Raw genomic sequence first — 26,701 nt, forward strand, 5'->3', positions numbered from 1 at the left:
AGTTGGCACAAAGTAGGCACAAAATAAACGACAGTCATTATTAAAGTCAACTACGGACCAAACGACCATAGTCCTCCAAACTCCCAGCAAACAATTAACCCGTAGCACAGAGAATCCAGATCCGACTGACGCGCCTATTTGCCCAATAAGGTCCCAGGAAAGAACTCTGTGGAGTCAAACCAATGGCACTAGTCCTTGTTGTTGGACGGGTTTTCTGGCCGTTCCACCAATAGCTTGAAGATTTGATTAGGGAGTGACATTCTGACAGTCCAATGACGCACAGCCAGCCCACACTCAGCACTTCGAAGGGGATAAATTAAGGAGCCGGCTCGTATAGATTCCGTTATTAGGCAATACTGGATGGAGAGAGGAGCTCAGGGGAAACAGCGCGAGGGCGAGGCACCAATGAGCTAAAAAAAAGAAAAAAGACGATGGTTGCGCCAAATGAGCTCGGCCGCCATCATGCTCTAGTTTCCCCTTCACCTCTCCGGGTCCGCGACCAAGGAAGCGGCCTCTGGGATGCTGAGGGGGTGTGTCCCCGAATGATTGGCGCAGGCAGCTCAGCCAATCCTAGCTCGTCAAACGGGAAGCACTTGACCAATGAGGGGCGACGGCAGCGGCGAGGAATTGGAGGGGCGGAACCGCAGCCTGATGGGCACAAAAATCAGCCAGTGAGAGCCGGAAGCATCCTCCCTGCGGCCAATGGAGTGGGGCTCTGGGCGGGCCCCCGAGTGTTTGTGTTGTGGTTTTGGGGGAGGGAGGCGGAGGGGAAAGTTTGTTTATTTTGTTTTTAGTTTCTGGGGTCCCCGTGTTTCTGGGAGGTGAGGCGGGAGGGAGTGGCCCCCCGCGCCCCTTCAGTCCCCCTACTACGTCGCCTCCATAGCCTGCGGAGAAGCGGGGACCGCGCGCATCGCAGCGCATCGCCTCACAGCGGAACGCCGCGCACTCGGAGCCGGCGCGGCTCGGCGGTGAGTGAGGACCGACGGCCACTGCCGCCCTTCCCCTCCCCCGCGCACCGCCCAGTCAGAGCTGGGCGGCCCGGTGGGCGAGGACGCCCGCGGGAGCGCGCGGCGCGGGCCGGCCTGTCAAGCTGAGGCGCAGCGTGTGCGTGTCCTCGCGAGTGAGCGCGCGCGGTGGGGACAGGGCCGGAGGGGGGGCGGGAGCGCGCGCGGGCCCCGGCGGGGGCGGCGGCGTTGAGCTTGCGCTCCGTGGGGGCGGGCGTGTGGTGGGTTTGACCCCGGGGCGGGGAGGGACGCGGGCGACGTCCCGCGCGCAGGGAAGGGGCGCCCCGAATGGCAGGGCCGGGGCAGGCGGGCGGGCGCGCGCGGCTCCGGGCGTCACGCGCCAGCAGGTGTGAGCTGGGGGAGGGCTTCCGGGTGGGCTGGTCGAGTCGGGTTCGCTTCCCGTCGCTGGGGGGCCTCCGGGGCGGGGAGGCGCTCCCTGTCGCGGCGGAGAGCGGGGGCCCGCGGAGACGCGTCGGGCCCCCTGCCTGGCGTGGGGGAGAGGGAGGCGTCAGGCCTCCGAGCCTCCCGGTCCCTGTCTGCGCGGGACCTGCGTGACAGCGTGAACGCGTTCCCCTGCTTAATCCGGGCCGGGAGGGGGTGTGTGTGGAGGGGTCGCACCCCTCACCTCAGAGCCCTGCGGCGAGGCCACCTTCGAGAGGCGATTCAGGCTTTCCACGAGGAAATGGGACGAAACGGCGCGAGGAGTGTTTTCTGTCTCCCCCTGAGCTGGCGCCCCTTAGGTTCAAACTAGTGGGTTTGTTAGCCCGCGGTGGGCCAAATACCCTTTTAAAGTGGCAGAGGACACCCAGTGACCGTAGCTGCTGCTTAGGTGTCTTAAGTAAGGACCGGCCCATCCTCAGTTCTTTAGGCACAGTGTACTGGTCTCGGTCTTTTAAGGTTCCTTGCTTTCTCATGTATCTTTTGGCTCTTTTATTACTCTTTAGCATCTATGCTAGAAATTGTGCGAGGAATAAGACGAATTTCAAGGTGGTCGTTTGTATTACAATATAAGCAAAATTATGCAACAAAACTGGCCAGAGATACTTCTCCATAGTGAATAAAACGTTATAGGTTGCCTTCTCCTCCCACCCCCCAGGAGTTAAGTGTACGGAAATAAGGTGTATGAAAATCTTGCATCTTAGCATTTTGTGAAAGTTTAAGAATAGAGGCTATTTCCTTCATTGTTGTGGGGAATTTCAGTGGACGATAGCTTCCTGTTGCTTCGGAGAGGCATCAATGATCTTGGCTTTGAAACTATATTTATTGTTTCGGTAGTGTTATGTAAATGCCTCTTTAAAAGCAGAACTTTTAGCACGCGGTCTTGCACCTCTACAGCGTGCGGTATCGCTGTAGGTAGGTAGTGGGAGGGATATGAATGTAGTGGGTCCCTACACTAAGGGATCTAGAACACAAAGCAGCCCGGCTTGCCCCACTTGGGACACAGCGATGATGATAATGCTGCCTTTATATTTTCTTGGTTCCTGGACGTTTTTAGGTGATTGTCCCAAACATCATTATTTGAGCAGAATAGCTTCTGATAGGACTTAAGAAGAAGAAATTACCAACCTGCTTTTCTAAGGTAGCATATAAATGCCATGCCCTTGAAAAAATATTTTTTCTTCATTCAGAGAGAAGCATTTAAAAATGTTTTAAGTCAGAACAACACCATTTGTTCAAATGGTAGTAAAAATGTTAACTAACATTTACTGCATTCTTCTAACATGCCAGCCTCTTCGTATGTTTGTTTTTTTTTTTTCCCAATCCTTACCTCAAGCCTGTCAAGTAGATGTCATTACTGTTTTGTGGCTAGGAAAAAGACCCTCCAAGAGCCACACAGCTAGGAACTTGAAGGGATAGGTTTAGTCTCACGTCCGTCTGGTTTCAAAGCCTGCGCTTATTCCATTTTGCGTCTTAACTTATCCAGAGGAAGAAAGGCAGAAAGGACACTGAAAGGTAAACCAGAAAAGAAATGAGAAGTGCCACTGACTATGAGGCTGCCCATACCTAACTTAAGAAGTTAATATTAGGGGCGCCTGGGTGGCTCAGTTGTTAAGCGTCTGTCTTTGGCTCAGGTCATGGTCCCTGGGGGTCCTGAGATCGAGCCCCCATATCGTTCTGTTCTTCCTTTCACCTCCAGAGTTCTAAAAGAGGAGTCTGTACTGACTGTTTTCCTTCACTGCTCCAGTTATGTAAAAAAAAAAAAAAGTTACAATTAAACTCATTCTTAGTTTTTATTTTTTTTATTTTTAAAGATTTTATTTATTTATTTGACAGAGACACAGCGAGAGAGGGAACACAAGCAGGGGAGTGGGGGAGGGAGAAGCAGGCTTCCCACGGAGCAGGGAGCCCTATGCGGGCCTCGATCCCAGGACCCCGGGATCATGACCTGAGCCGAAGGCAGACGCTTAACGACTGAGCCACCCAGGCGCCCCTCATTCTTAGTTTTTAGAAATTAAGGACATTTTTACAACATTACATCCCAGCTTAGTTTTCATTTCTTCCCTTCTTGATTTTTATAAAGATAAATAAAAATGCATTTAATTCAGAAGGTCAAGGCTTTCAGAGCCCTTTGTGCAAATCTCTACTCCAGTACCTTGTTATTGTGATAAATCCTGTGCGCTCTTCCAGGGACCAGGCGTTACTCACTTTTGTATAGTGCTTGGCACATAGTAGGAACACAGTGAATGTTAGCTGACTAAGGAGCAGAGTTAAAAATGTAATGACTTCGGGTTTGTTTTGGCAGTTTTAGTTTAATGGGACAATAAGAAAGTGAATAGTTCATGTGCAAAATGCATGTTCTAGAAGAATACTGGAATGGAGCCACTCGTGGTGTGGAAGGTTGGCTCTGCAGTTTGCTAAATCTCCCAGTTCTCCTTATCTGTTTGAGCTCTGTGCCGTTCTGTTCTTCCTTTCACCTCCAGAGTTCTAAAAGAGGAGTCTGTACTGACTGTTTTCCTTCACTGCTCCAGTTATTCTTTGAACCTTTGCAGCCTGGTTCCCAACCTTACTGAAGCTTTTCCCAAGGTTGCCAATTACCTAATGGTTAAAAATCCCAGAACATCTTTTCGGGATTTATCCTGTTACGTCTCCCTGCAGCAGTCAGTCCTTTTGAGTACCTCCTCCACCCCTTTAAAAAAATAACAGTAACCTTAGCTTTTAGTATGTGAATGTTAACACATGTATAGATTCATGTAAACACCACCACTATCAGGATACAGAGTGGTTCCATCATCCCCAAAAAACTTCCTTGTACTGTATTCCTTTTGATTCACCTTCCTCCTCGCTTCTATCCCGGAGATAAACACTAAGGGTCAGACCTAGGCTCCTTTTGTTGTTGTTGTTTTATTTTTCTCTTGTCTTCTCCTGGAATATGTTATTTACTTTGGGACTTAAAACCATCTATCATGTTTGTATCTGCTAACCTGCATATCCATGTCTGACCTCTCTTCTATACTTCCAAAACAACATCAATATTTACCTGCTGGAATTCTTCACTATTCCTTCATACTCAGTATGTTTAAAGTTTTGTTTGACTTTGCCTCCTAAACGAGCTCTTCCATCAGATTTTTCTGTACTTTTTGGTGATGCCATCCTCCTCCCTGCTTGGAACCCTGCAACACTTAGAGGGCCTTATAATAAACTCTCTTATCCCAGACCCGGAATCCTGCTACTCATCTACAAATATTGGCTCCTGCCCCTTTGCTGCCGAGCTGGCTCCCATTCAGTAGTCTGAGCAGAGCATAGGTAACTGGAGTACTTAGAACGCCATTGCAATTGGACCACTTCTCTGGTCAGAACCCCTTGTGGCTTCCCATTGCGCCGAGGCCCGTTTGGGATTTTATTTTTCATCCTTTGAGGCTCAGTAAGATCTGGCTTCTGCCTGCCTCTCCAACCTTCTCTCATCCCTATTATGGCCCACCCCCCTTTCCGATGTCCCAATCACTCGGTCTTCCTTTTAATTCCTTGAATTACCCAAGCCTTTTGAAGGCTGAAGGTTTTTGTACATACCACTCTCCTGGCTTGGGCTGTTCTTCCCCCCACTTCCTCCCTCATCTTCACCCATTGACTTCAGGGTTCAGGTTAAATTGTCATTTCTTCAGAGATGCTTTCCTTTATGACCTCCCCCTGCCCATCCACCCTCAGTCAGGTCTTTCAGAGCTCCTGTTCCTTTTTCACAGCTCTCACCACAATTTGTGATTCAGGACCATGTCTGTTTTGTTTCCCCATGTCTCCAGAGCCGAGCCAAGTATCAGGCGTACAATAAACTCCCAGTAAATATTTGTTGGCTGTGTTGTGAGTCTGGATTTTGCTTTTATAATTTATTGCTTTCTTGTAGTTCCTGGTAGCCTTGCCTTCCACCTCCTACCTTCTCTGGGACTTGATCTCACTGCTGGAAGTCTTGCCACACAGAGATAGATCTGAAATTGCTTAAGAGGACACTGATCCTGTTCTCCTTCTGAATTGTACCTCTGCCTGGGAGCCCTTACCACTGAGCCATACTAGATCTAACCCAGACTGGCTGAGTTTGCTAAGTCCACTGAGTAGTGCACCTTGATTATCCAGGCTGGGGCCAGTGCTTGCAGCTGTTATTCTTCGCTCACCAATCCCTGCTCTGGATTTCTTCTTCCTCTCTCCACCCGGCCTGTGGCTTCTAAAGACCTTGTCTACTTTCCAGCTGAACCTGCTTACCCTTTGACATTTGCCAGCCTTTTGACATTGACAACTGCCTCCAGTGTCTTGACCCTACAGATTGCCCCTGCGCTAATCTTCCTGAGACAGTGCTTGTTTATGTTTCCTGCCCCCTCCCCAGATCTACCACAGGCACTTAAGGTTGAAAACCTTCAGTGGTGTTTCATTGCCTAGAGGGCTTAAACTCTTTGGCTTGTTATTTCAAGCACTTTGGACTAGCACTGTCCAATAGAAGTAGAATGCAAGCCACAAATGTGAGCCACATATGTAATCGTAAATATTCTAGTAGCCACATTTACAAAGTAGAAAGGGTGAAATAGATTTTCGTAAAATCTTACTTACTTTAATATATCCAAAATATTTTATGTAAACGTGTAATCTGTAAAAAAAAAAAATTATTGAGATGTTTTACGTTCTTTTTTGTGTGTGTGTGTTAGGTCTTTGAAACCTGGAGTGTATTTTTCACTTCATCTCAATTCAGACTAACCACTTTTCAAGTGCTCAGTGGCCCACCTGTGGCTCGTGGCTACCATGTTGGACAACACAGCTCTAAAGCACGTCCTCGGCATAGTTGGAGAGCTATACCTAGGTAATTCCAGCCACTAGCCTTTTGATAACTGTGTCCCACTTATCTACAACCAGCTCCTCATCCAAATAGGCTAACCTTCCTTGCTTGGGAATCCCAAGGTATCCCTAAACTTCACTTCTCACCATTTCCTCTGATCCTTTAACTTTATTTTTGTGTGTGTAACTGTTTTTCTATAGAGTAATTACTTATAATATTTACCAGTTTGCATTATTATCTGAGGCAAAGTTAAAGTATTTTAATAACTGATATTTAACAAGGAATAGGCGCTGACCAATGGAAATAAGTGCCCAATGAATTAGAACTGATGGCACAGCCTCTGTGTTCTCATCTGCGTGTACCTGCTGAATTACAGCTCTTACTGTCCTGAGTTGTGTGTTGTTGGCTTCCCCCATCAGACTGAGTTCCTTGAAGGCAGGCTTTTGTCCTACTCATCTTTGCATCCCTTATAGCTCCTGTCCTGGCCTGTAGTGGGCAGTCTATAAATATTTTAAATAAGTGAACAAATGCTACGTTATATCTTATTTTATTCTATGTTCTATATTTTATCTTTCCAAATAGAAACTAAAATATAAGTCCTCTCAGGACAGAGATCATGGATTATGAAGGAGTATATGGAATATTTTATTGATTGTCTTCATAGGAGCATTCCTTCTGAATGAAGATTTGCTTTAAAAAAATAATGCAGGGGGGTGCCTGCGTGGCTCAGTCGGTTAAGCATTCAGGTCTTGATCTCAGGGTCATGAGTTCAAGCCCCGAGTTTAAAAAAAAGATATAACAAAAAAATAACTGTTGGGGCCCCTGGCTGGCTCAGTCAGTGGAGCATTTGACTCTTGATCTCAGGGTTGTAAGTTTAAGCCCCACTTTGAGTATAGAGATTAATTAAAATATAAAATATTTAAAAATAAAAAATAACTGTTTTAAGGGCACCTGGCTGGCTCAGTGTGTAGAGCATGTGACTCTTGATCTTGGGGTCCTGACCTTGAGCCCCATGTTGGGGGCATAGAGATTACTTAAAATGCTTGTTAGTGCCCATTGGTGATGGTTAAAAAGTTGAATAAAGATTAAAAAAATAATAACTGTTTAGATATTATTATGGGTTTCAGGCTGGGTCAGAAATGAGGTTTGGCTTTCATTTAATGAGACTTATTTTCTTCTGTGGTTTGTAAACTGGCTCAGAAAGGAGCTTCAAAAGAGCTCCTTGGAATTAATACATACTCTTCCAGAGTTAGGAGCACAGTTGGTTTTGGAAAGGTACTGCACTAGGAGTTAAAAGTCGTGGTTGGTTCGTATTGCAGACATTTGCTTGAATACGTACCATGTTCCAAGCACAGGAATGAATGAGAATTCAAAAACTCTAATAGTATGAAAGAAATGCCCCTTTAACACAGAGACAAAATGATTAATTCTTCCTAAGAAGATTTCATTTTTCTCTGCTCCATTATATCTTACTCCTTTCTAGCATGGACTGCACTATATCATGTTCCTAGGTCTGTCTCTCTCACTAGATTGTACGTTTCTTTAGCGCAAGACTCTCGTATTCATCTCTGCATCCCTCAGCACTCACTCTACTGTGCCTGCCATACTGTACACGCTCAAATGTTTCTTGAATAAATAACCTCGAATAAATTACTTAGCTTTGCAAAACTTCAGTTTTCTCTTTTGTAAGTAGGGAATTCTCTGCCTCAGAGAATTGTTGAATCTGCAACAAGAATACTCTTTTAAAACTATATATCTGTTCTGTATATGTTATACCTCAAATGTAAAACATTTACTCAAAAAACAATTGTAAATCTGATCATATTTGTCCCCTATTTAAAACTGTTATTGAGTCCCAAAAGCCTTGCCATCCCCCTTTTGGAGTATAAACTTCATGAAAAGAAATAACTGGTCTCTCATGTTCACTGAATACCCAATGAAGACCCTGCCTCATTTCCTGTCACTCTCCCCTTTGCTGCCTGAACTCTCACCACACTGTCCCTCTTTTGGTTCCTGAAATGCATATTCCTCTTCACTCAAGGTCTCTTCCTTGCACCTCCTGTTCCCATAGCCTGGAAGCCCCCCTACCTGATGACCTTAGTTGATGCCTCTTCAGTCCTCCGAGCTCAGTTTATATGTCACTTCTTCAGTGACTTCCTAATCATCCCCACCCCAGATTAGATGCGCTTCTTTTTTTTTTTAAGATTTATTTTTAAGTAACTTCTGCACCCAACGTGTGCCTCAAACTCAAAACCCTGAAATCAAGAGTCACATGCTTAACCAACTGAGACAGCCAGGCGCCCTTAGATGTGCTCCTTTTAAACACTCAGAACACTTAACAGAATTGTAATTAAATAATGATTTAATTTGTGTAGTTTCTTTTTTTTTTAAAGATTTTATTTATTTATTTGACAGAGAAAGACAGCTAGAGAGGGAACACAAGCAGGGGGAGTGGGGGAGGGAGAAGCAGGCTCCCTGCTGAGCAGGGAGCCCGATGCGGGGCTCAATCCCAGGACCCTGGGATCATGACCTGAGCCAAAGGCAGACGCTTAACAACTGAGCCACCCAGGCGCCCCAAATTTGTGTGGCTTCTTTGCTAGAACATACCTATGTGAATAAAAATACGTTGTCTGATTTGTTCACGTTTGTATAACCGGTATCTAGGACTGTTAAGTTGCGCATAGTAGGTCCTCATAAATATTTTTCAAATGAAGTTAGGAAAGAGAACTAAAAATAGAATTGAAAAAAAGCAGTCATTCACAAAAAAGTAGTCATTCTAACAGTTTAAATAAATATGTGGGGCAGGGAGGGGCTTTCCTTTTTTTTTTTTAATTTTATTTCTTTATTTGACAGAGAGTGAGAGCACAAGCTGGGAGACAGAGGGAGAGGGAGAAGCAGGCTCCTCACTGAGCAGGGAACCCAACATGGGACTTGATCCCAGGACCCTGGGATAATGACCTGAGCCGAAGGCAGCCGCTTAAGCAACTCAGCCACTCAGACGCCCTGGGGCTTTCCTTTTTAAATGGTCTCCAAGTTTTTTTTTTTTTATTTCTAGTTGAAATCTGTAAACATTCGAGGATTACAGAAAGAATATTGTTATCAAACTTTTTAATTTGTCTGAAAATCTTACTTGTTTTAGAGTTTAATGAGTATCCTTTTAATCCTTATTAGTAGAAATGATCAGAATGGTTATTCCTTTTAAAATCTTACGGGGCGGGCGCCTGGGTGGCTCAGTTGGTTAGGCGACTGCCTTCGGCTCAGGTCATGATCCTGGAGTCCCTGGATCGAGTCCCGCATCGGGCTTCCTGCTCGGCAGGGAGTCTGCCTCTCCCTCTGACCCTCCCCCCTCTCATGTGCTCTCTCATTCTCTCTCAAATAAATAAATCTTTAAAAAAAAAAAAAAATCTTGGGCGCCTGGGTGGCTCAGTTGGTTAAGCGACTGCCTTCGGCTCAGGTCATGATCCTGGAGTCCCGGGATCGAGTCCCGCATCGGGCTCCCTGCTCTGCAGGGAGTCTGCTCCTCCCTCTGACCCTCCCCCCTCTCATGTGCTCTCTCTCTCATTCTCTCTCTCTCAAATAAATAAATAAAATCTTTAAAAAAAAAAAAAAAAAAAAAATCTTATGGGGCACCTGGCTGGCTCAGTTGTTGGAACATGTGACTCTTGATCTCTGGGTGGTGAGTTTGAGTCCCACATTGGTGTAGAGATTACTTTAAAAAAAAAAATCTGAAAAAAAAAAATAAAAATAAATAAAATCTTTTTATATGCTTGGGACAAGGATGACTACAATTTCACTGAACATTTGTGTGTGTACCATGTGCTGAATGCTTTTAGAAGCTAGGACTACAAGATGGGGCACCTGGGTGGCTCAGTCGATTGGGCATCCAGCTCTTGGTTTCTGCTCAGGTCATGATCTCAGGGTTGTGGGATTGAGCCCTGCAGGGCCCCCCACGCACACACACACTCAGTAGGGAGTCTGCTTCTCTCCTTCTTCCTCTGCCTGGCCCCCTGCTTGTGCGTGCCCCCATTCTCTCTTTCTCTCTCTATCAAAATAAATAAATCTTAAAAAAAAAAAAGAAAGAAAAGAAGCTAGGACTTTAAGAATGGGGTGAGAAGAAGGAAAGAAAGAAGGAAGCTAGGACTACAAGAATGGGATGAGAAGAGATCTTTGCTCCCAAGGAGTGCACAGGCACGGGGGTGAGGCTGACTTGGACACAGATGAGTGCCGTTTGATGTAATCAAAGCTGTGATAGACATTGCAAAGGATGGGGTGGGGAGGAAGGAAAGTCATCAATACAACGGGAGGTCAAGAAAGCCTTTCCAGGGAAGGAAACACTCCCAGTAAGTCATGGAAGAAAAGGGCACTTCAGGCAGCAGGAACAGCCTGTGCAGAGGCACAGAGGAGTACATTTAGCACATAGAGAAGATGGTTAGCCCAGTGCTCGATGCTTTATAAAGCTGGTCTGGGGTACAGAGGGTACGGGGCCAAAGGCCGACTCACAGGCTCTGACGTGTCAGACTCAGACTCGTAGATTACAGTGCATTTCAGTACTGGAAGTGATCTTAGAAATAATGATGTGATTCTGTATATTCGAATCAGTGTCAGATATACTCTAAAAAAAACAAAACAAAACAATAGCATTCAAAGAAGATTAGTCATAAACCAGAACGGTGCTCCTCACTGTACCTATAGCTATGCAAATGATACCAGGTGGAGCTAGAAAGTGGTGACTCATTAATCTTATCTGTAGGAGCAGAGAGTAGAGGAAGTGACCTCTTCCTTGACTGCCTGAGGTGAGTGTGGATCCATCTCTTGAGGCCCAGATGCTGAACCAGTGAAAGGGATAAGATCAAAAGGAGTACCCAGAAGAGCCTCTGGGTATGTGTGCATTTCTACAGCTTGAAGGTTGTTACATATCTGTAAATCTCCAAGTGGTTCACTGAACTAGCGTTAGTTTAATTTGATTCTCAACCAAAATTGAAAAAGGAAGCTTTGTTGACTGGAAATCTAGCATATTTTTCTTCATTTTACTCCTCTTTAGTTCATCAGTTCTTTGCTTTCTTGTCACTTCCATACCTCTCTCTCAGCCCTGTTACTCTTAAGTAGTGCCCTTCACCCAGCCCACCCCATCTCTTGCCATCTTTCTTTCCATTATCACTAAGTTGTTTTCAGTTGCAGTTGTGGGATGCCTATACTGTGTTGGCTACCCAGTGTTTCTCAGCTTTGCATGTTCAGAGCTTGATATTTTTCAGAATGAAAAAAACTACTAAGCTCTGGTAGTGCTGGTGACACTTAGAAGATGCTAACTGACCCATTGCACTGTCAGTTGCTACAAATTCTGTGCGTTCATTTATGGACCTAGATTACAAGGGGTGAAAGAGACAATGGATGGTAGGGAGAATGACAGCAGTGAGTGTAGTTTATTTCAAGATGTTTGGAAAGGGGCTCCTGGGTGGCTCAGTCTGTTCAGTGTCTGACTCTTGATTTTGGCTCAGATCATAATCTCGGGGTCGTGGGATCCAGCCCTGTGTTGGGCTCTGTGCTCAGTGGGATGTCTGCTTGAGATTCTCTCTCCCTCTCTCTCTCTAAAATAAAAAAAAAAGAAATAAATAAATCTTTTTTAAAAAGATGTTTGGAAAAGAAAGGAAGGAGACAGTGAAAGCAGGGCAAGATTGAGAAGACAACAAGTTAAGGTGAGGTACAAGATCTACTTAAAGGTGTGTAGCAAGGACCCAGGAGAGAAAGAAGAATTGAAACTGCTTGAACGGAGAAGGTAGCGGGTAATCCATAGGGCAAGGCCACCAGATTCCTCTCAAGGGCATGGGTGGGGTGTGATAATCCTTAGAAGCTCCTTGTAGTTCCTCAACTAGAGAAAAGGGAGAAGTTCCTCAACAAGAGGAAAGGGAGAAGAAAAAGAGAAAAGGTACTAGAAGTACCTTGAGCTCAAAACAAGTTTATACTGTTCTGACACCCAGCAAAATGGTTTGCACATAATAGGTGTAGACATTCTAAGAGATAAATTCACAGGATGGAAAGAAAATATTGATTATAACTTTGAACTTGTTCTAGGTACTAGATCACACTGTATAGTTTATGACAAACGAACCTGTTTATTAATCCTTTATCTAGTGAATAGGACAGGTTACATTGTATTCTTTTCCTAAAACTGTTAATTTATTAAATGTATATATTTAAAATATACCATAATTTATGGGGTGCCTAGGTGGCTCAGTCGTTAAGTGTCTGCCTTCAGCTCAGGTCATGATCCCAGGGTCCTGGGATCGAGCCCTGCATCAGGCTCCCTGCTCCGCAGGAAGACTGCTTCTCCCTCACCCACTCCCCCTGCTTGTGTTCCAGCTCTTGCTATGTCTCTCTCTGTCAAATAAATAAAAAAATCTGAAAAAAGTAACACAATTTTTATAATGCTGTTTTGGCATGTCTTTATTTTATTTTATTTATTTATTTTTATTTATTTTTAAACATTTTATTTATTTATTTTGACAGAAAGAGAGAGAGAGACAGCGAGAGGGAACACAAGCAGGGGGAGTGGGAAAGGGAGAAGCAGGCTTCCCGTGGAGCAGGGAGCCCGATGGGTTCGATCCCAGGACCCTGGCATTATGACCCGAGCGGAGCCGAAGGCAGACACTTTACGACTGAGCCACCCAGGCACCCTGGCATATCTTTATTTTAAAAACAATACTGAGAACCTCAAGAAGTAGAAGTGGATCAGGTTCCCTAACTTAGGCCCAGGTCAGTATATCAAGAGAAATGTTTCGAGCATCTGCTGGGTTCTGATGTGGAAGGAGGAAGATACAAATTAAAAAGATGAAAACTGAGGCCCTCCAAGGAGCTAGGTATTTTTCCTGCTGTGAAAATCTTGCAGATGGTGTATCATGCTCAGTAGTATCCTCTTCATGAGGAGATCTTTTACCCAGATGTATATCTCTGTGGAAATTCTGAATATAGAATCTCTGCACTTAGATGTACCAACAGATTTTAAAATAAATCTCTTCCTAACTACTCTTTTGTCAGCCTTTTCACTATAAAAGTTTTATATTTTTATACCAAAGTATTTAAAATTTATGATGTTTTTATTTTGCAGTATTGCTGAATCCCCTTAAACAAAAGGACACACTACTGATTTCCACTTAAACCACACAGGTGGATCTGTGGATTGGTATAGAGAGACATTCCCATTCCTGAAACACAGACCCAGAGGGGAAAACATTACTTTTAAAACACGAAGAGAATTAGTGAAAAGGCTCTTTGTAGAAATAACAAAAACAAAACAATAGAATGAAAATGCAAAACACATCACATTTCAAGCCAGTAAGGGCTGGTTTGAAAACTTTAAAAAGGGGACCCTGTGCCCCACACACAGCTTGTGAGTCGGCCTCAGCACATTGTGACACCGCCCTACGCTTCCTGAACCTGCCAGAGCCCCAGCTCCACACTGATGTTTTGTGTTTGCTTTGGAAGCGGATGCTCTCTAGACTTTTATTTACTGTACTTAAAAATGTGTAATGTCATTTTCTCTTGTTTTCCTTTAACCTCCCAAAGATTTGGGAATTGTCATTCAGGGTGCTTCTAAGGCAGGTCACTCTGGAGAGGGGCCTCTGCTTCCCCTCCCTTAAAAGTTGTTGACCCTATTGGGTCCATCACTGGTAGCCCACCCTCCCAATTCCTGAATCTTGAAATCCTGAAACATTGAATCTTGGAATATTGCCATATTCTTTAGCTCTTTCTCTGTGGCTTTGTACCTTGAGTCTCTCCTTTTTTGTTTCCATGCCACCTTTCCTGATTCTAAGTCATCCTCAGGCTACGGCCAGATTATTAAAATAGCTTCCTGTCAGTTCTGTTCCTAGTTTCTCCCCAGAAAACATTTCCTACACGTTATTTTCTTTTATCAACCTGTGCGTTCTTACTCTATGAAATCCAAACACCCGCGTCAGAACCCAGCAACTTTCCTGCTTCCATCCATCAACTGTCGCTCCCTACTTTTGAATCTTTGCCTTCTCCCATACAATCTTTTCTCTATTTTCTGTATGATTTTCTCCCTTTTTGTCCTTATACTTTATGAAAGGCTATTCCTTATGTATAATATTCTCCCAGTTTCTGGCTTCCAAACCATATTGCTTCTTACTCTCAGAAAGCCTTCTCTAAACTTTTCTTCCTGGAAGCCTTTCTGTATTAAAGCCTCTTTCACTTGGATACAATTTGTTTTCATCAGTATGATTGAATGAACTGAACAAATAAACTTTGCTCATTTCATTCATCACTTTTAGTGGCATTTTTGTTGGTTCTGTTGTTGTTTTTACATGTACAACTATATCAGTTACAAAGAAAGTCAATTTTACTTTCTAACCTTCAAGTTCTCTTTCTTGCCTTATTGTGCTGGCTAGGATCTCAAATACCATGCTGAATAGAAGTATGACCGGGCTTCCTTGCTTTTTCCCCAGACTTGGTGGAAAAGCATTGTACCATTAAGTGTGATGTTAGCTGTGTTTTCCCTAGTTACTTTTTTACTGCTCACCTGAATACTGGAGGGGTCCCCCCTCTCCAGAGTTCTTTCTTTGTGTAGCTCTTTCCTCTTCAGTACTGTACACTGCAAACTCTCACTTGCAAACTCTTGGCTTTCCCAGAATCGCCACTGCAAATCCTCAATTAAGGGAGGTCTCTGACTTCCACTTGGGTTTCCCCTCCCTGCTTGGTGGCCTGGAATCTTTCCCTCGGCAAGCTAGGGCAATTGCAGGGCTCACCTTGTTTGTTTACCATCTCTTAGGGATCACTGTCCTTCCTTGCATGATGTCCAGTGTTTTGAAAACTGTTGTTTATATATTTCATCCCGTTTTTTAGTTGCAGGGGTACATCTGACCACTGTTACTCCATCTTTTCTGAAAGGGGAAATGTCCTGCCTTTTTTTTTTTTTAAACATCTGAAGAATTATTTAGGAGTTGCTTCCAGAGTATGAGATACTCTTTGGAATTTCCGTAGGGGAAAATCTTCATTCTTTCAGGGTGGATTTGATTTTGGGGAACAACCAAGAACCATTTTTCAGGTCTGGTTAAATGATTTGTCTGGGCAGTACTATTTGGGGTCCAAAATGAGTTCAAAGTAATGAGGCAGATTTCCTCGTGTGATTTGTAAACTGGTTTGGAAGCAGAATAGGAGTTGCAAAATAATTTTCAGTGATGACAACCTGATTGAGATCAATGCCTATAAAACTTCTTAGAAGTGTGTATCTTGAAAAATAATTTCCTTTTGAATGTTCCTGTATATTGATTGGTATATATTTAATACCCGTTTATATTTACAACTTGGACTTAATTACTTCTTAGTAAGCTTTCTTAAATTGTTTTTATGTGGTACTCTCTCCCACTTGATTGTAAACTCACTGACTTTTGGATACTTATGAACATTGTCTCACTATGCTGTACTCAACTGTGGAAGCTCCTTAAATCGGAATAGTTAACTAATTTATAGTTAACTGTAGTTAACTAAGAGTTAAGTAATTTGTAAGGAAACTAAGATCACCCTGTCAAAATACATTGCATGGTATAAAGGATGTAAAATTGGGTTTTGATACCTGCATAGCATTATTAATACTTTCATAATTTAAATTTGAAGTTATTCCTATAAGATACTGAATTCCGGTAGCATGAGCACATACCTGTATCTGTCTTAAGCGGTAGGAATTATGTGAATGACCTAGTTCAAAGAGAGGCCTTGAATTTGGATCTGTTACGTAATTAACCAAGGACTATCCTTAAAACCTACTAGACTGGCATATATGCTACATTATGTGCAGCCTTCATCACTGAGTAGAAAGAATTATTTTCCCACGGTCTTTGTTTTCTAGCACCTGAAGGTCCTGTTAGTCCCACCCCCGACTCCCATTAGAAAATAAGGGCTTTAAAAAAATATTCTTAATGGATTAAATTCTTAGATTTTTGACTTTCAACTTTGACTTTCTTTAATTTCCTATTTTTAGGTAACTGACTTTATAGCTTTACAGTTCTTTTTTAGTAAATCTTGTAGTAGAGAGTTTGGTTATTCTTACTTACTTGGTGTCCTCTTGGCTTGCTCTTTATCCTTGATAGTCTCATATTTAAATTCTTATGTATGACATGGACTTTTTATATCCTAATTTACCGTGAAGTTTTTAATTTTTAATTAATGTAGAATTCTGCATATCAGTGGTGTTCTCATATGTATTATTTCTGAGGGCTGTATGTATTTGATGGACAGTAAAAACTCAATTTAGTAAATAATAGTGGTAAAGATAGCCTCATCCTTCCTCTCTAGGATATAGCAATGCCCAGTTTTGCTACTAATGTTGCTTTAAGGAGTGTTTTGAGTTATTTTTCCGTTTTTAGTTTTTGTTTTTGTTTTTGGGGGGTTTTTTTTGAGTATAACTTTGTGAGAGCTTCCTTTAGACAGAAATAATTTGGGGTTCTTCAGTATCTCACACATTTATTAAAAGAGGTTTTCACTGCTTTCATGTCTACCAGTTGTGAAATGAGGTTCCTGTTTGGTTGCATTGTTTCTAGCATTTGTTAGTTGTGCGAGAGTGGGGGAGGGAGGAAGGATTGGTGTATAGTTTAAAAAAATTTTTACCAATTTTGTTTTATGTAGATACAGTGGTTTAAAATATAGTACTGTATTTATGTTTATTAAAATGCTGATTCTGTCCTTTTTTTCATGTGAAATCTTCTAAATCACTCTGCATTGTAATTAATTATAGGTTTTTAGTAGTCTTAAGTCTTAGTTCTTGCTTTAATCTGGCTTTACAGTTTTCTTTCCATAATAGAGACCTTTGAGTTTTGCAAGTTTTGTTATCATTTGTCATTTAGTCATATATTATAATAGAATTGATACATGACTGTGCAAAAATATATAATTTTCCTTACTTGTAGATGTTCTATTACATGACTTTTATTTTGTGTTCTATTCCTTGATAACTACTTGAATTATGTGACTTTATTTTGATTTTGATTCTTTTATTGATTTAAATTGGTACTTGTTCACTTTTAAAATCTGTGCTCCTCTTTGGTACGTTAAAAAAATCTCATGCTGTTTGTTTTCGTTTTTTAAACATAGAAAGAAAAAGCATATTGACAGAGGTCTGCTTTTTTAACTTTACTGTCTACCCCGTTCTGCTACCACCCTCCTGCCAGAATGATACCACCCTTCTGATTTTAATGCTGCCTTCAGAGAGAGGTTGATCTAAAGTAATGTTGAAGTGGTATAAAATGTTCTAACTGGGGTGCCTGGGTGGCACAGTCAGTTGAGTGTCCAATTCTTAGTTTCGGCTCAGGTCGTGAGATGGAGGCTGTGTTGGGTTCCGCGCTCAGTGGGAGTCTGCCCGAAGTTCTCTCTCCCTCTCTCTCTGTACCTCCCTCCTCTTTGCTTGTGTGCTCTCTCTCTTTCTCAAATAAATAAATGTACAAAAATGTTCTATTAATGCAGTTATAGGTTTACAGATATTCAAAGTAGAATATTTTTAATAGCAGTAAGTTTTTAGAAAAGAGCATTTAATTAGTTCAAATTATAAGAATATTTTCAGGAAAAATTGTATATTTCAGTGGAGGCTGACAGGACCATTTTAATAAAAAGCCATTTTTAGGTTCATAGTCCTTTATTGGAAACTGTAAGGGCCGTCAGTATTTTAGAATTCAGAATTTTTTTTATTTTTAGAAAGCTAATAAGATGCTTTTACCATATATTACGTAATGGCCCTGCAGAGTCAGGGGCAGCACTTCATAGTCAAATACATTAATATTTCGGCAGCCAAAGGTATGGCTGTTCTTACTTTAGTGGGTAGACTATAAATAGTCTCATGTCAGTTCAGGTCAGATATTGCTGCCAATTAAGTTCAGATCAAGTTTTTCTTCTAGATGAATTACAGAAAACTGGTGGTTTTCAGAAGTTTTTGGATTTGGGAATTGTGGTTAAGGGATTACGGACCAGTATTTACTTTCTTAGCTTTAATATTTGGTTACTTTTGTTACCTTCAGAAAATGAAACCTGCTTTCCTTTTTTTTCTCCTACAGGATATGAGATTAAATCTGTTTTCCACAGGCCAGTTAATAGAAATTAGGACACCTCTTCACAAAGCTTGATCCCTTAGGTGGCTGTCATGGTCACATGGCACCTCTACACTTCTCTGGCTTTATGTTAAGAATCTCCTGGTTCCTTTCCCTATTCTCCTTTCAGAAGTGCTTTGTGGTAATAAATAGTAAGGAAAAAGGATTTAAAATGTGCTGTACTTCGGGGCGCCTGGGTGGCTCAGTCGTTAAGCGTCTGCCTTCGGCTCAGGTCATGATCCCAGGGTCCTGGGATCGAGCCCCGCATCGGGCTCCCTGCTCCGCGGGAAGCCTGCTTCTCCCTCCCCCACTCCCCCTGCTTGTGTTCCCTCTCTCGCTGTGTCTTTCTCTGTCAAATAAATAAATAAAATCTTTTAAAAATAAAAAATAAATAAAAAATAAAATGTGCTGTACTTCATGTAAAATATATCCTATCTCATGTAGTAAGGAGCGGCAAGCTTTCTCTGAACTGACCTTTCCTACTATCAGCTGATGTGGTAGCTTTAAAAATAAATCTAGAAGAAATCCATGCTTATGGTAATGCAAAAATCCAACGTTACAAAAGTGTAAGTAAAAAGTAGAAGCTTTCTCCTGTCGTATGGCATTCCTCACCCAGCCAGTTTTTGACCACTTGTTTTATAGCTTTTCTAGGGGTTTGGATCCTTTTTGGTTTGTTTTATTTTGTTTTTGTTCAGACATTCCAGAGGACAGTTTGGGAAATTCCGATTAGGCATTATAACCTCACTTGGACTGAGTTTGTGTTCATTATGTATTAAACTATGGAGATGGCCTTTTCTCTTCTTGCTGGCATGTATAAATTTTATTTCTAGAGCTGTTTGTTCAAGGTGCCTGTGTGGCTCAGTTGGTTAAGTGTCTGCCTTCGGCTCCCTTCATGATCTCAGGGTCCTGGGATCGAGCCCCGTATCAGGATCCCTGCTCAGCAGGGAGTCTGCTTGTCCCTCTCACTCTGCCCCTCCACCTGCTTGTGCTCTTTCTCTCAAATAAATAAATAAAATCTTTAAAAAAAAAATAGAGCTGTTTGTTCAAACTGCATCATTATGAAATGTTAATTAAGCACATTTTTTAGTATTAACTTCCAAATTGAGAGTATCTGAGTATGACCTATATGCAGAAGCAGAAATAATGACTTACTGATTTACTTAGCAAAAAAAATTTTTTTAAGTCAAAAATCATACATAATATTTGACAGTGCACACTTAATTTTAAGGAGCACTTTTAAGAAGTGGGGTGTTAGCTCGTTTGCCAAGTCAGTGGTTCTCAAGGTAAGCATATGGGCAGTGGGATGCAGATGTGGTCCAGTGATTATTCCTAAGAATATTATTGAAATTCTTTATTAACATATTAAATACGTTTTGTTTTTTTCTATTGTTGTTGTTTTGTTGTTTTGTTTTGTTAGAGAGGGGGAGAGAGAGAGAGAGAGAACGCCACAGAGGGAGAAGGGGAGAGAGAATCTTAAGCAGGCTCTATGCTGGGCCTCAGTCTCACAACCCAGAGATCATGACCTGAGCCAAAATCAAGAGTCAGATGCTTAACTGACTGAACCACCCAGGCGCCCCAAAATTGCTGATGTTTTTAAAGTCAGGATAAATATAAGAGCATAATGCATCTTAACATGAATGTCCTCCTGGGGAAAGTGTAAATTTTTGTTTTATATGGAATCCAGATTTTTTATTCTTTAGTTCAACAAATGCTGATTGACTACTAATACTAACTGTGTGAAGAACTGGCTTAGTAGAGAGAGAATGTTGGGACATTCCAGGGGACTGTCCAGAGATTGCTAGAAAAAAAAGCTGAGAACTACTTTTCCTAAGTCATAATGAGGCTGTCAGACGTACCTTTTTAAATGAGGGTGTGCCTAGTAAGTATTGGCTGAAATGTATTCAACTGAAGGACATTCAGTCTCAAATTGCTTGGTCCCGATTCCCTAACTAGCACTTCCCCCACAGTACCCCATCTCACCCTTGCTGCCCCCCCACACATAGGGTCTGGGTTTTTTTTCCATTCCTTGTACCTGGCACCATATATGTGGAACAGTAGAAATAAGTAGTCATGAGTGTTCCAGGTTGCCTGTTTGCCAGCCTAGAGCTTTCAGATTTCTTGTTTTTGCAGAGTGTGTATAGACTTTTTGTTGTTCTTAAGTGAAGGTCAAGGACACTGTGTTTGTCCTCTCCTCCTGCAGCCTTGTTAGGATTCAACACTACATTGAACAGGAGCTTCTCTGTTGTGGCTGGGAATTGTGAAAGCTAGAGATTTCTAAGGACTTTATGGCAAAGCTTTGGAATGTAAGAATCTAGGGCTTCTTTCCTTTTAGTGGTATTTTGGAGGTGCTGGAAACACACACAAGCCTTTGACATTACAAAGTTAATGAATTTAAAAATGCCAGTTGATGAAAGGAAACTTGACTATAAAATGTAGTAGAAATAAAACTACTATTAAATGGGACAACATATAATAATAAGCAAAAGTTTGCTTATAAAATCAGGCATAGAAAATAATCTCAAGTGGTAAAAAGCCGATTAGCAAATTGAAGAATAAAAAATATCAAATTTAGAAGTAGAGCTGATTATTTTAGGCAGTTAGGTAGAACTTAGAAGAGTAATATAAATTCTCCTATGATAGGAAATTATTCAAGCTAATAATTTAAGAGTAAATAAAGGACTTAAATATGGAGAAACTTTAGAGTATTTGAAACCAGTATATTTAAAGATGGTGAAAATTTGTTATTATGAATTTCAAAAAAGACGTTAATATATTAAAAATATGTTTTGTAGCTAATGCAGATTCTAAATTGTATGTGTATCATTAAGCTATTCATATTTTCCATTTTGTCTTGTATTAATTTTGGTAATTTATATCTTTCAAGGAATTTTCCTGTTTCATCAGAGTTGTCTCGTGTATTGCCATAAAGCTGTTTATAACATTTTTTTATTATATTAATGCCCATAGGATTTGGAGTGGAATGTCCTTTCCTTAATTTCTGATATTGGTAATTTATGTTTTCTTTCTTTTATTCTTTAGCTATAAGTTTATCAATTTTATTGATCTTCTCAAAGAACCAGCTTTGAGTTTCATAGATTTTCTCTGTTGTCTTGCTGTTTGTTTTCTGTTGTTGATTTCCAGTCTTATCTTTATTGTTTCATAATATTTGCTTTGGATTTAATTGGTTCTTCTTTTTCTGGCTTCTCAGAGTTGGAAACTTAGGTCATTGATTTCAACCTTTCTTGTTTCCTTTTTTTTTTTCTTTTAAGATTTTATTTATTGAGAGAGAGATAGAGAGCACGAGCGGGGAGAGGGGCAGAGTGAGAGGGGGACGCAGACTCACCACTGAGCAGGGAACCTGACTTGGGGCTGGATTCCAGGACCCTGGGATCATGACCTGACCCAAAGGCAGCCGCTTAACCAACTGAGCCACCCAGGTGACCCCACTTTTAAAAAAGTATGTATGTATGTATCTATGTATTTATTTATTTATTTTAGAGAGCATGCACACACAAGTGGGAGGGGCAGAGGGAGAGGGAGAGAGAATCTGAAGCAGACTCTATGCTGAGTGCAGAACCCATCGTCGGGCTGGATCCCAGGACCCCGAGATCAGGATCTGAGCTGAAACTAAGAGTTGGCTGCTTAATCGACTACGCCACCTGAGCACCCCAAACCTTTTTTGTTTCATAATAGAAGCATTTAATGCTATAAATTTCCCTCTATGTCTCACTCATTTTAATATGTCATTTTTAAAATATTTTCTAATTTGGTTTGTGATATCTTCTTTAAACCATGTGTTACATATAAATTTATTTCTTAATTAATGTCCAAATATTTCTGGATTTTCCAGATTTTTTTGTTATTAATTTCTGCTTAAAAATTCTTTTGTGTTTCTAGGACATATATTATGTGGTTTCAGTATTTTGAGATCTATTGAGACTTGTTATGATTGTTCTGTGTATATCTGAAAGGAATGTGTGGGGGCGCCTGGGTGGCTCAGTCGGTAAGCGTCTGCCTTCGGCTCAGGTCATGATCCCGGGATCCTGGGATCGAGCCCCACATCAGACTCCCTACTCAGCGGGAAGCCTGCTTCTCCCTCTCCCACTCCCCTGCTTGTGTTCCTTCTCTCGCTTTGTCTCTCTCTGTCAAATAAATAAAATCTTTTAAAAAAAATGAATGTGTGTTCTGTTGTCCTTGGGTATAGTGTGCTATTAATGTCAATTAAGTCAAGTTGGTTGATAGTGTCATTTAAGTCTTATTTATGTCTTTACTGATTTTATTTCTACTTATTAATTTCAGAGAGGAGTGTTAACGTTTCCAACTATAATTGTGGATTTGTCTATTTCCCCTTTCAGTTTGGTTCATTTTTGCTTCATGTATTTTGAACCTCTGTAATTAGGTATGTACACATTTAAGATTGTTATGCCTTCTTGGTGAATTGAGTCCTTTATAATTATAAAATGCCTCCTTTTCTCCATGGCAATATTCCTTGTCTTGAAGTCTACATTAAGTGAGTCTGTTTCCATTTAACATGGTCACTCCAGCTTTCTTCTGGTTAGTGTTTGCATGGTATATATTTTTCTATCCTTTAATTTTTTAAAAAGATTTTATTTATTATTCATTTGAGAGAGAGAGCACACAAGCGGCGGGTGGAGGATGGGTGTGGGAGGGGCAGAGGGAGAGGGACAAGCAGACTCCCTGCTGAGCAGGGAGCCCTATGTGGGGCTCAATCCCAGGACCCCCTGGGATCATGACCTGACCGAAGGCAGATGCTTAACCAACTGAGCCACCCAGGTGCCCCCCATCCTTTAATTTTTAACCTATGTATGTCTTTTTTTTTTTTTTTTTAAGTAAGCTTCATACCCAGCATGGAGTCCAATGTGGGGCTTGAACTCATGACTCTGAGATCAAGACCTGAGCTGAGATCAAGAGTCAGACGCTTAACTGAGCCACCCAGGTGCCCCTATGTCTTTTTTTCTTAAATGAGGTTCTTTTAAATAGCAGATAGGTCGTATGTTGTTGTTGTTGTTTTAATCCAGTGTTACCATCTTTGCTTTTTAATTGAAATATTTAAACCATTTACATTTTTTTTAATATGGTTGGGTTTAAGTCTGCCAATTTGCTATTTGTTTTCTCTTTATCTCATCTGTTTTATGTTTATTCTTTCCTTTTTTCCTAGCTTATTTTTTTTTACTTTTTTATTATTCTGTTTCCTTTCCTGGCCTATTTGCTATTTTAAATCTTTGTTTTATTTTTACACTCTAGGGTTTGAAATATGCCTCTTTGGGATGCCTGGGCAGTTCAGTTAAGCGTCTGCCTTTAGCTCAGGTTATAATCCAAGGGTTCTGGAATCAAGTTCTGTATCAGGCTCCTTGCTCAGCAGGGAGTCTGCTTCTCCCTCTGCCTGCTGCTCCCCCTGCTTGTGCTTTCTCTCTCAACAAAGAAATAAAATTTTAAAAAAAATTAAAAAAATAAATAAAATATGCATCTTTAACTAATACTATCACCTTAAAATAATATGCTGCTTTATTTACAGTGTAAAAACTTTATGGAGTATACTTTCATTTTCCTCAGTCTTTGGGCTATTGTCATAACTTTTACTTCTGCATATATAATAAACCCCATAGTTCATGTTACTATTTTTGCTTTTAATGAAAAAAGTCTTCTACATTTACCCACATATTTGCCACTTCTGCTGCCCTTATTAATTCCTTTGTTTATATCTAAATTCCCATATGTATTGTTTTTTCTTTAGCCTAAAAGCTAAAGAAAAGATCTGCTGGCAATGAATTCTCTCATATTTTGTTGAAAAATCTCAATTTCTCCTTCATTTTTGAAGGGTATTTTTGCTGGCTCTCAAATTTTAGATGGACAGTTTCTGTTTTTCTGCATTTTAAGATGCTTTTCTATTGTTATCTATCTTGTATTGTTTCTAATGGAAAGTCAGACGTTCTTCTTAACACTGTTCACTTGTGTCTAGCTTGCCTTTTTTCTCTGGCTGCTTTGTATGATTTTCTCTCGCTGGTTTTCAGCAATTTGATGATGACAGTGTGCCTTGGGTGGTTTTCTTGGAGTTCTTGGATCTGTGGGCTTAGACATTTCAACAAATTTGGGAAAGTTTTAGCCATTATTTCTTAAGTATCCCCTCCCCCCCACACACAACATACATTTTGGGGTCTGAAATTACACATAACTTAGATTACTTGATATTATCTTATAGGTCACTGAGACTTTGCCTTTTTTTATTTTAAAAATAAAAATCTTTCCTATAGTGTCTATTGTGCTGTTAGGTTTAGCCAGTGAAGTTTTCATTTCAGTTACTGTGTTTTTCTTCTCTAGAACTTGTGTTTGTTTTTCATATCTTTCTTTTTTTTCTCATTTTGTTGCTTTTCTTTAAATTTTAAACATTTTATAATGTTTTAAAATCATTATCTGCTAATTCTATAATTTTCACCATTTTTTAAAGATTTTATTTTATTTTTTTAAAGATTTTATTTATTTGAGAGAGAGAAAGAGAGAGAGAGAGAAGCAGACTCCCCACCGAGCAGAGAGCCCAGCGCGGGGCTCGATCCCAGGACCCTGAGATCATGACCCGAGCTGAAGGCAGATACCTAGCCAACTGAGCCACTCAGGCACCCCAATTTTCACCATTTTTGAGTCTTTCTATTGACTAATATTTTTTCTTTTAATTGTGGGTTACATTTTCCTGCCTCTTTGTATATATAGTAATTTTTTGTTGAATGCTGTATGTTGTGAATGTTGCATCATTAGGTATCTTGATTTTGTTGTCTAAAGAGGGTTGAGTTTTGTTTTGGCAAGCACTTGTGGGTTAGATTGATTTTTTTTCTAGGCTAGTTTTTAAACTCTTAGGGTGGATCTAAAATTGCCTTTATTTTAAGCTTCTGCATTTAGCCCTCTAATAAGACCTGACCCATCTAGGGTCTCTGCTGAATGCCTGGAGTATTCCTTGAAGTCTCCACTCTGGCTGGTAGGAGCTCAAATGTCTCCCATCCGGTTATCAACTCTGGGAATTGTTCAGTTTCAAGCCACCTAGTTGTTTTTTTTCCCCTAACAGTTTGGCTTTGCCTAGCCTTGTAGAATTCTACCCAACAGGTTGGTATAGCAAAAGACTCAAGGAGACCCCGACACAGAATTTTGGAGCTGTTTCTGTATGTACTCTGCCTTGACAGATTCCAGCCTTCTCAGGCTCCCTAAACCCTGAATTCTGTCACCTCAACCTGTTTAGCTCACTGGGCTCTGCTTATGGTCTTTTTCCCAGGGCCACAGTGTAGAAAGTACCTCCAAGCAGAGAGCCAGAGCCTTCATAGGACTCCTCTTTGGTTCCCTTCTCTCAGGCATCACAGTGCTGTTGTTCAATGCCTAAAACAGTTGTTTCATATATTTTGCACAATTTTCTTATCTTTTTAAAAATATTTTATTTATTTATGTGTGTGTGTGAGAGAGAGAGAGAGAGAGAGAGAGAGCGAGCCCAATGTGGGACTTGATCCCAGGACCCTGGGATTATGATCTGAGCTGAAGGCAGACGTTTAACTAACTGAGCCACCTAGGCATCCCTATTTTGCACAATTTTCTAGTTGTTTATAATGGGAGGGCAAGTCTGGTATTAATTGCTTAATCATGGCCTGAGCAGAAGTTGAGAGGTACTGTTTTTACCTTCAATTTATAGGTAAGAAACCCAAGGCTACAGATGTTTGAGGAATTCTTCTTTCTGTACTCCTGTCACCAGATGGACAGTCTTTATGTTTGTCTCTTTAAAGCCATATAACTCACTACCAGCCACATTGAGCCCTGTCTGCTCTAGACCTGGGTTTAGCTAACTTTTTTTGCAAAGGTCCAGATAGTTAGTAGTTTAGGCTTTTTGGGTCACATAAGGTCTATGTCACAAATTATTCTTTGTTTTCTTTTACAACCTTTTAAATATGTGAAACCATCCTTGGCTAATGGCCACACAACACCAGGCCATGGCCAGATTTGGCCTGTGGGTCATAGTTTACCACCCCTGTTCTAGACAGTGCCTTAGTATCTTGGACTTTCCTAGGCCCCCACTTGTTCAAAACTCATATATTCTCTATCAATCTCCAGGGTCTTGCTAACAACAAGATTTATTCAGCTTTTGGTTTGGGATAAGCATATCCACCATTATGTCAGTTTTCAAATGAAGAAACTTTGGCATAGAGAGGTTAAGTCCTGGACACACAGTAAGTGGCAGAATGGAGAATTACTTAGACTTAAATCTGTCTGATTTTAAAGACTTACCCCCTTACCATCCCAAAACATTTGAAGCTATATGCTATACTAGCTCTAGGACTGACAGAATAGCTAATTTGGTTTAAAAA

At 41.1% G+C, this 26,701-nt stretch overlaps 1 protein-coding gene across 7 annotated transcripts in view; it reads left to right on the forward strand.

Annotated features, from left to right (window-relative positions):
• The first annotated feature begins 418 nt into the window (after window positions 1-418).
• Window positions 419-26,701, forward strand: part of TNRC6B (trinucleotide repeat containing adaptor 6B) — a 239,739-nt gene continuing 213,456 nt past the window's right edge. For 3 of the 7 annotated variants that reach the window (XM_078076653.1, XM_078076656.1, XM_078076660.1), the window contains exon 1: window positions 746-968. Coding sequence is in view for 2 of the 7 variants with exons in the window: in XM_078076651.1 (XP_077932777.1) it covers window positions 601-671 (71 nt within the window). In the remaining 5 variants the exon portion in view is untranslated. Of the gene's footprint in view, window positions 672-745; window positions 969-990; window positions 1,105-21,762; window positions 21,782-26,701 lie in introns of those variants that run through there. The other 4 variants (XM_078076651.1, XM_078076652.1, XM_078076654.1 and 1 more) reach the window with 4 other exon arrangements.

Source organism: Halichoerus grypus, chromosome 6 (assembly GCF_964656455.1).
Source record: "Halichoerus grypus chromosome 6, mHalGry1.hap1.1, whole genome shotgun sequence".
Lineage (NCBI taxonomy): Eukaryota > Metazoa > Chordata > Mammalia > Carnivora > Phocidae > Halichoerus > Halichoerus grypus.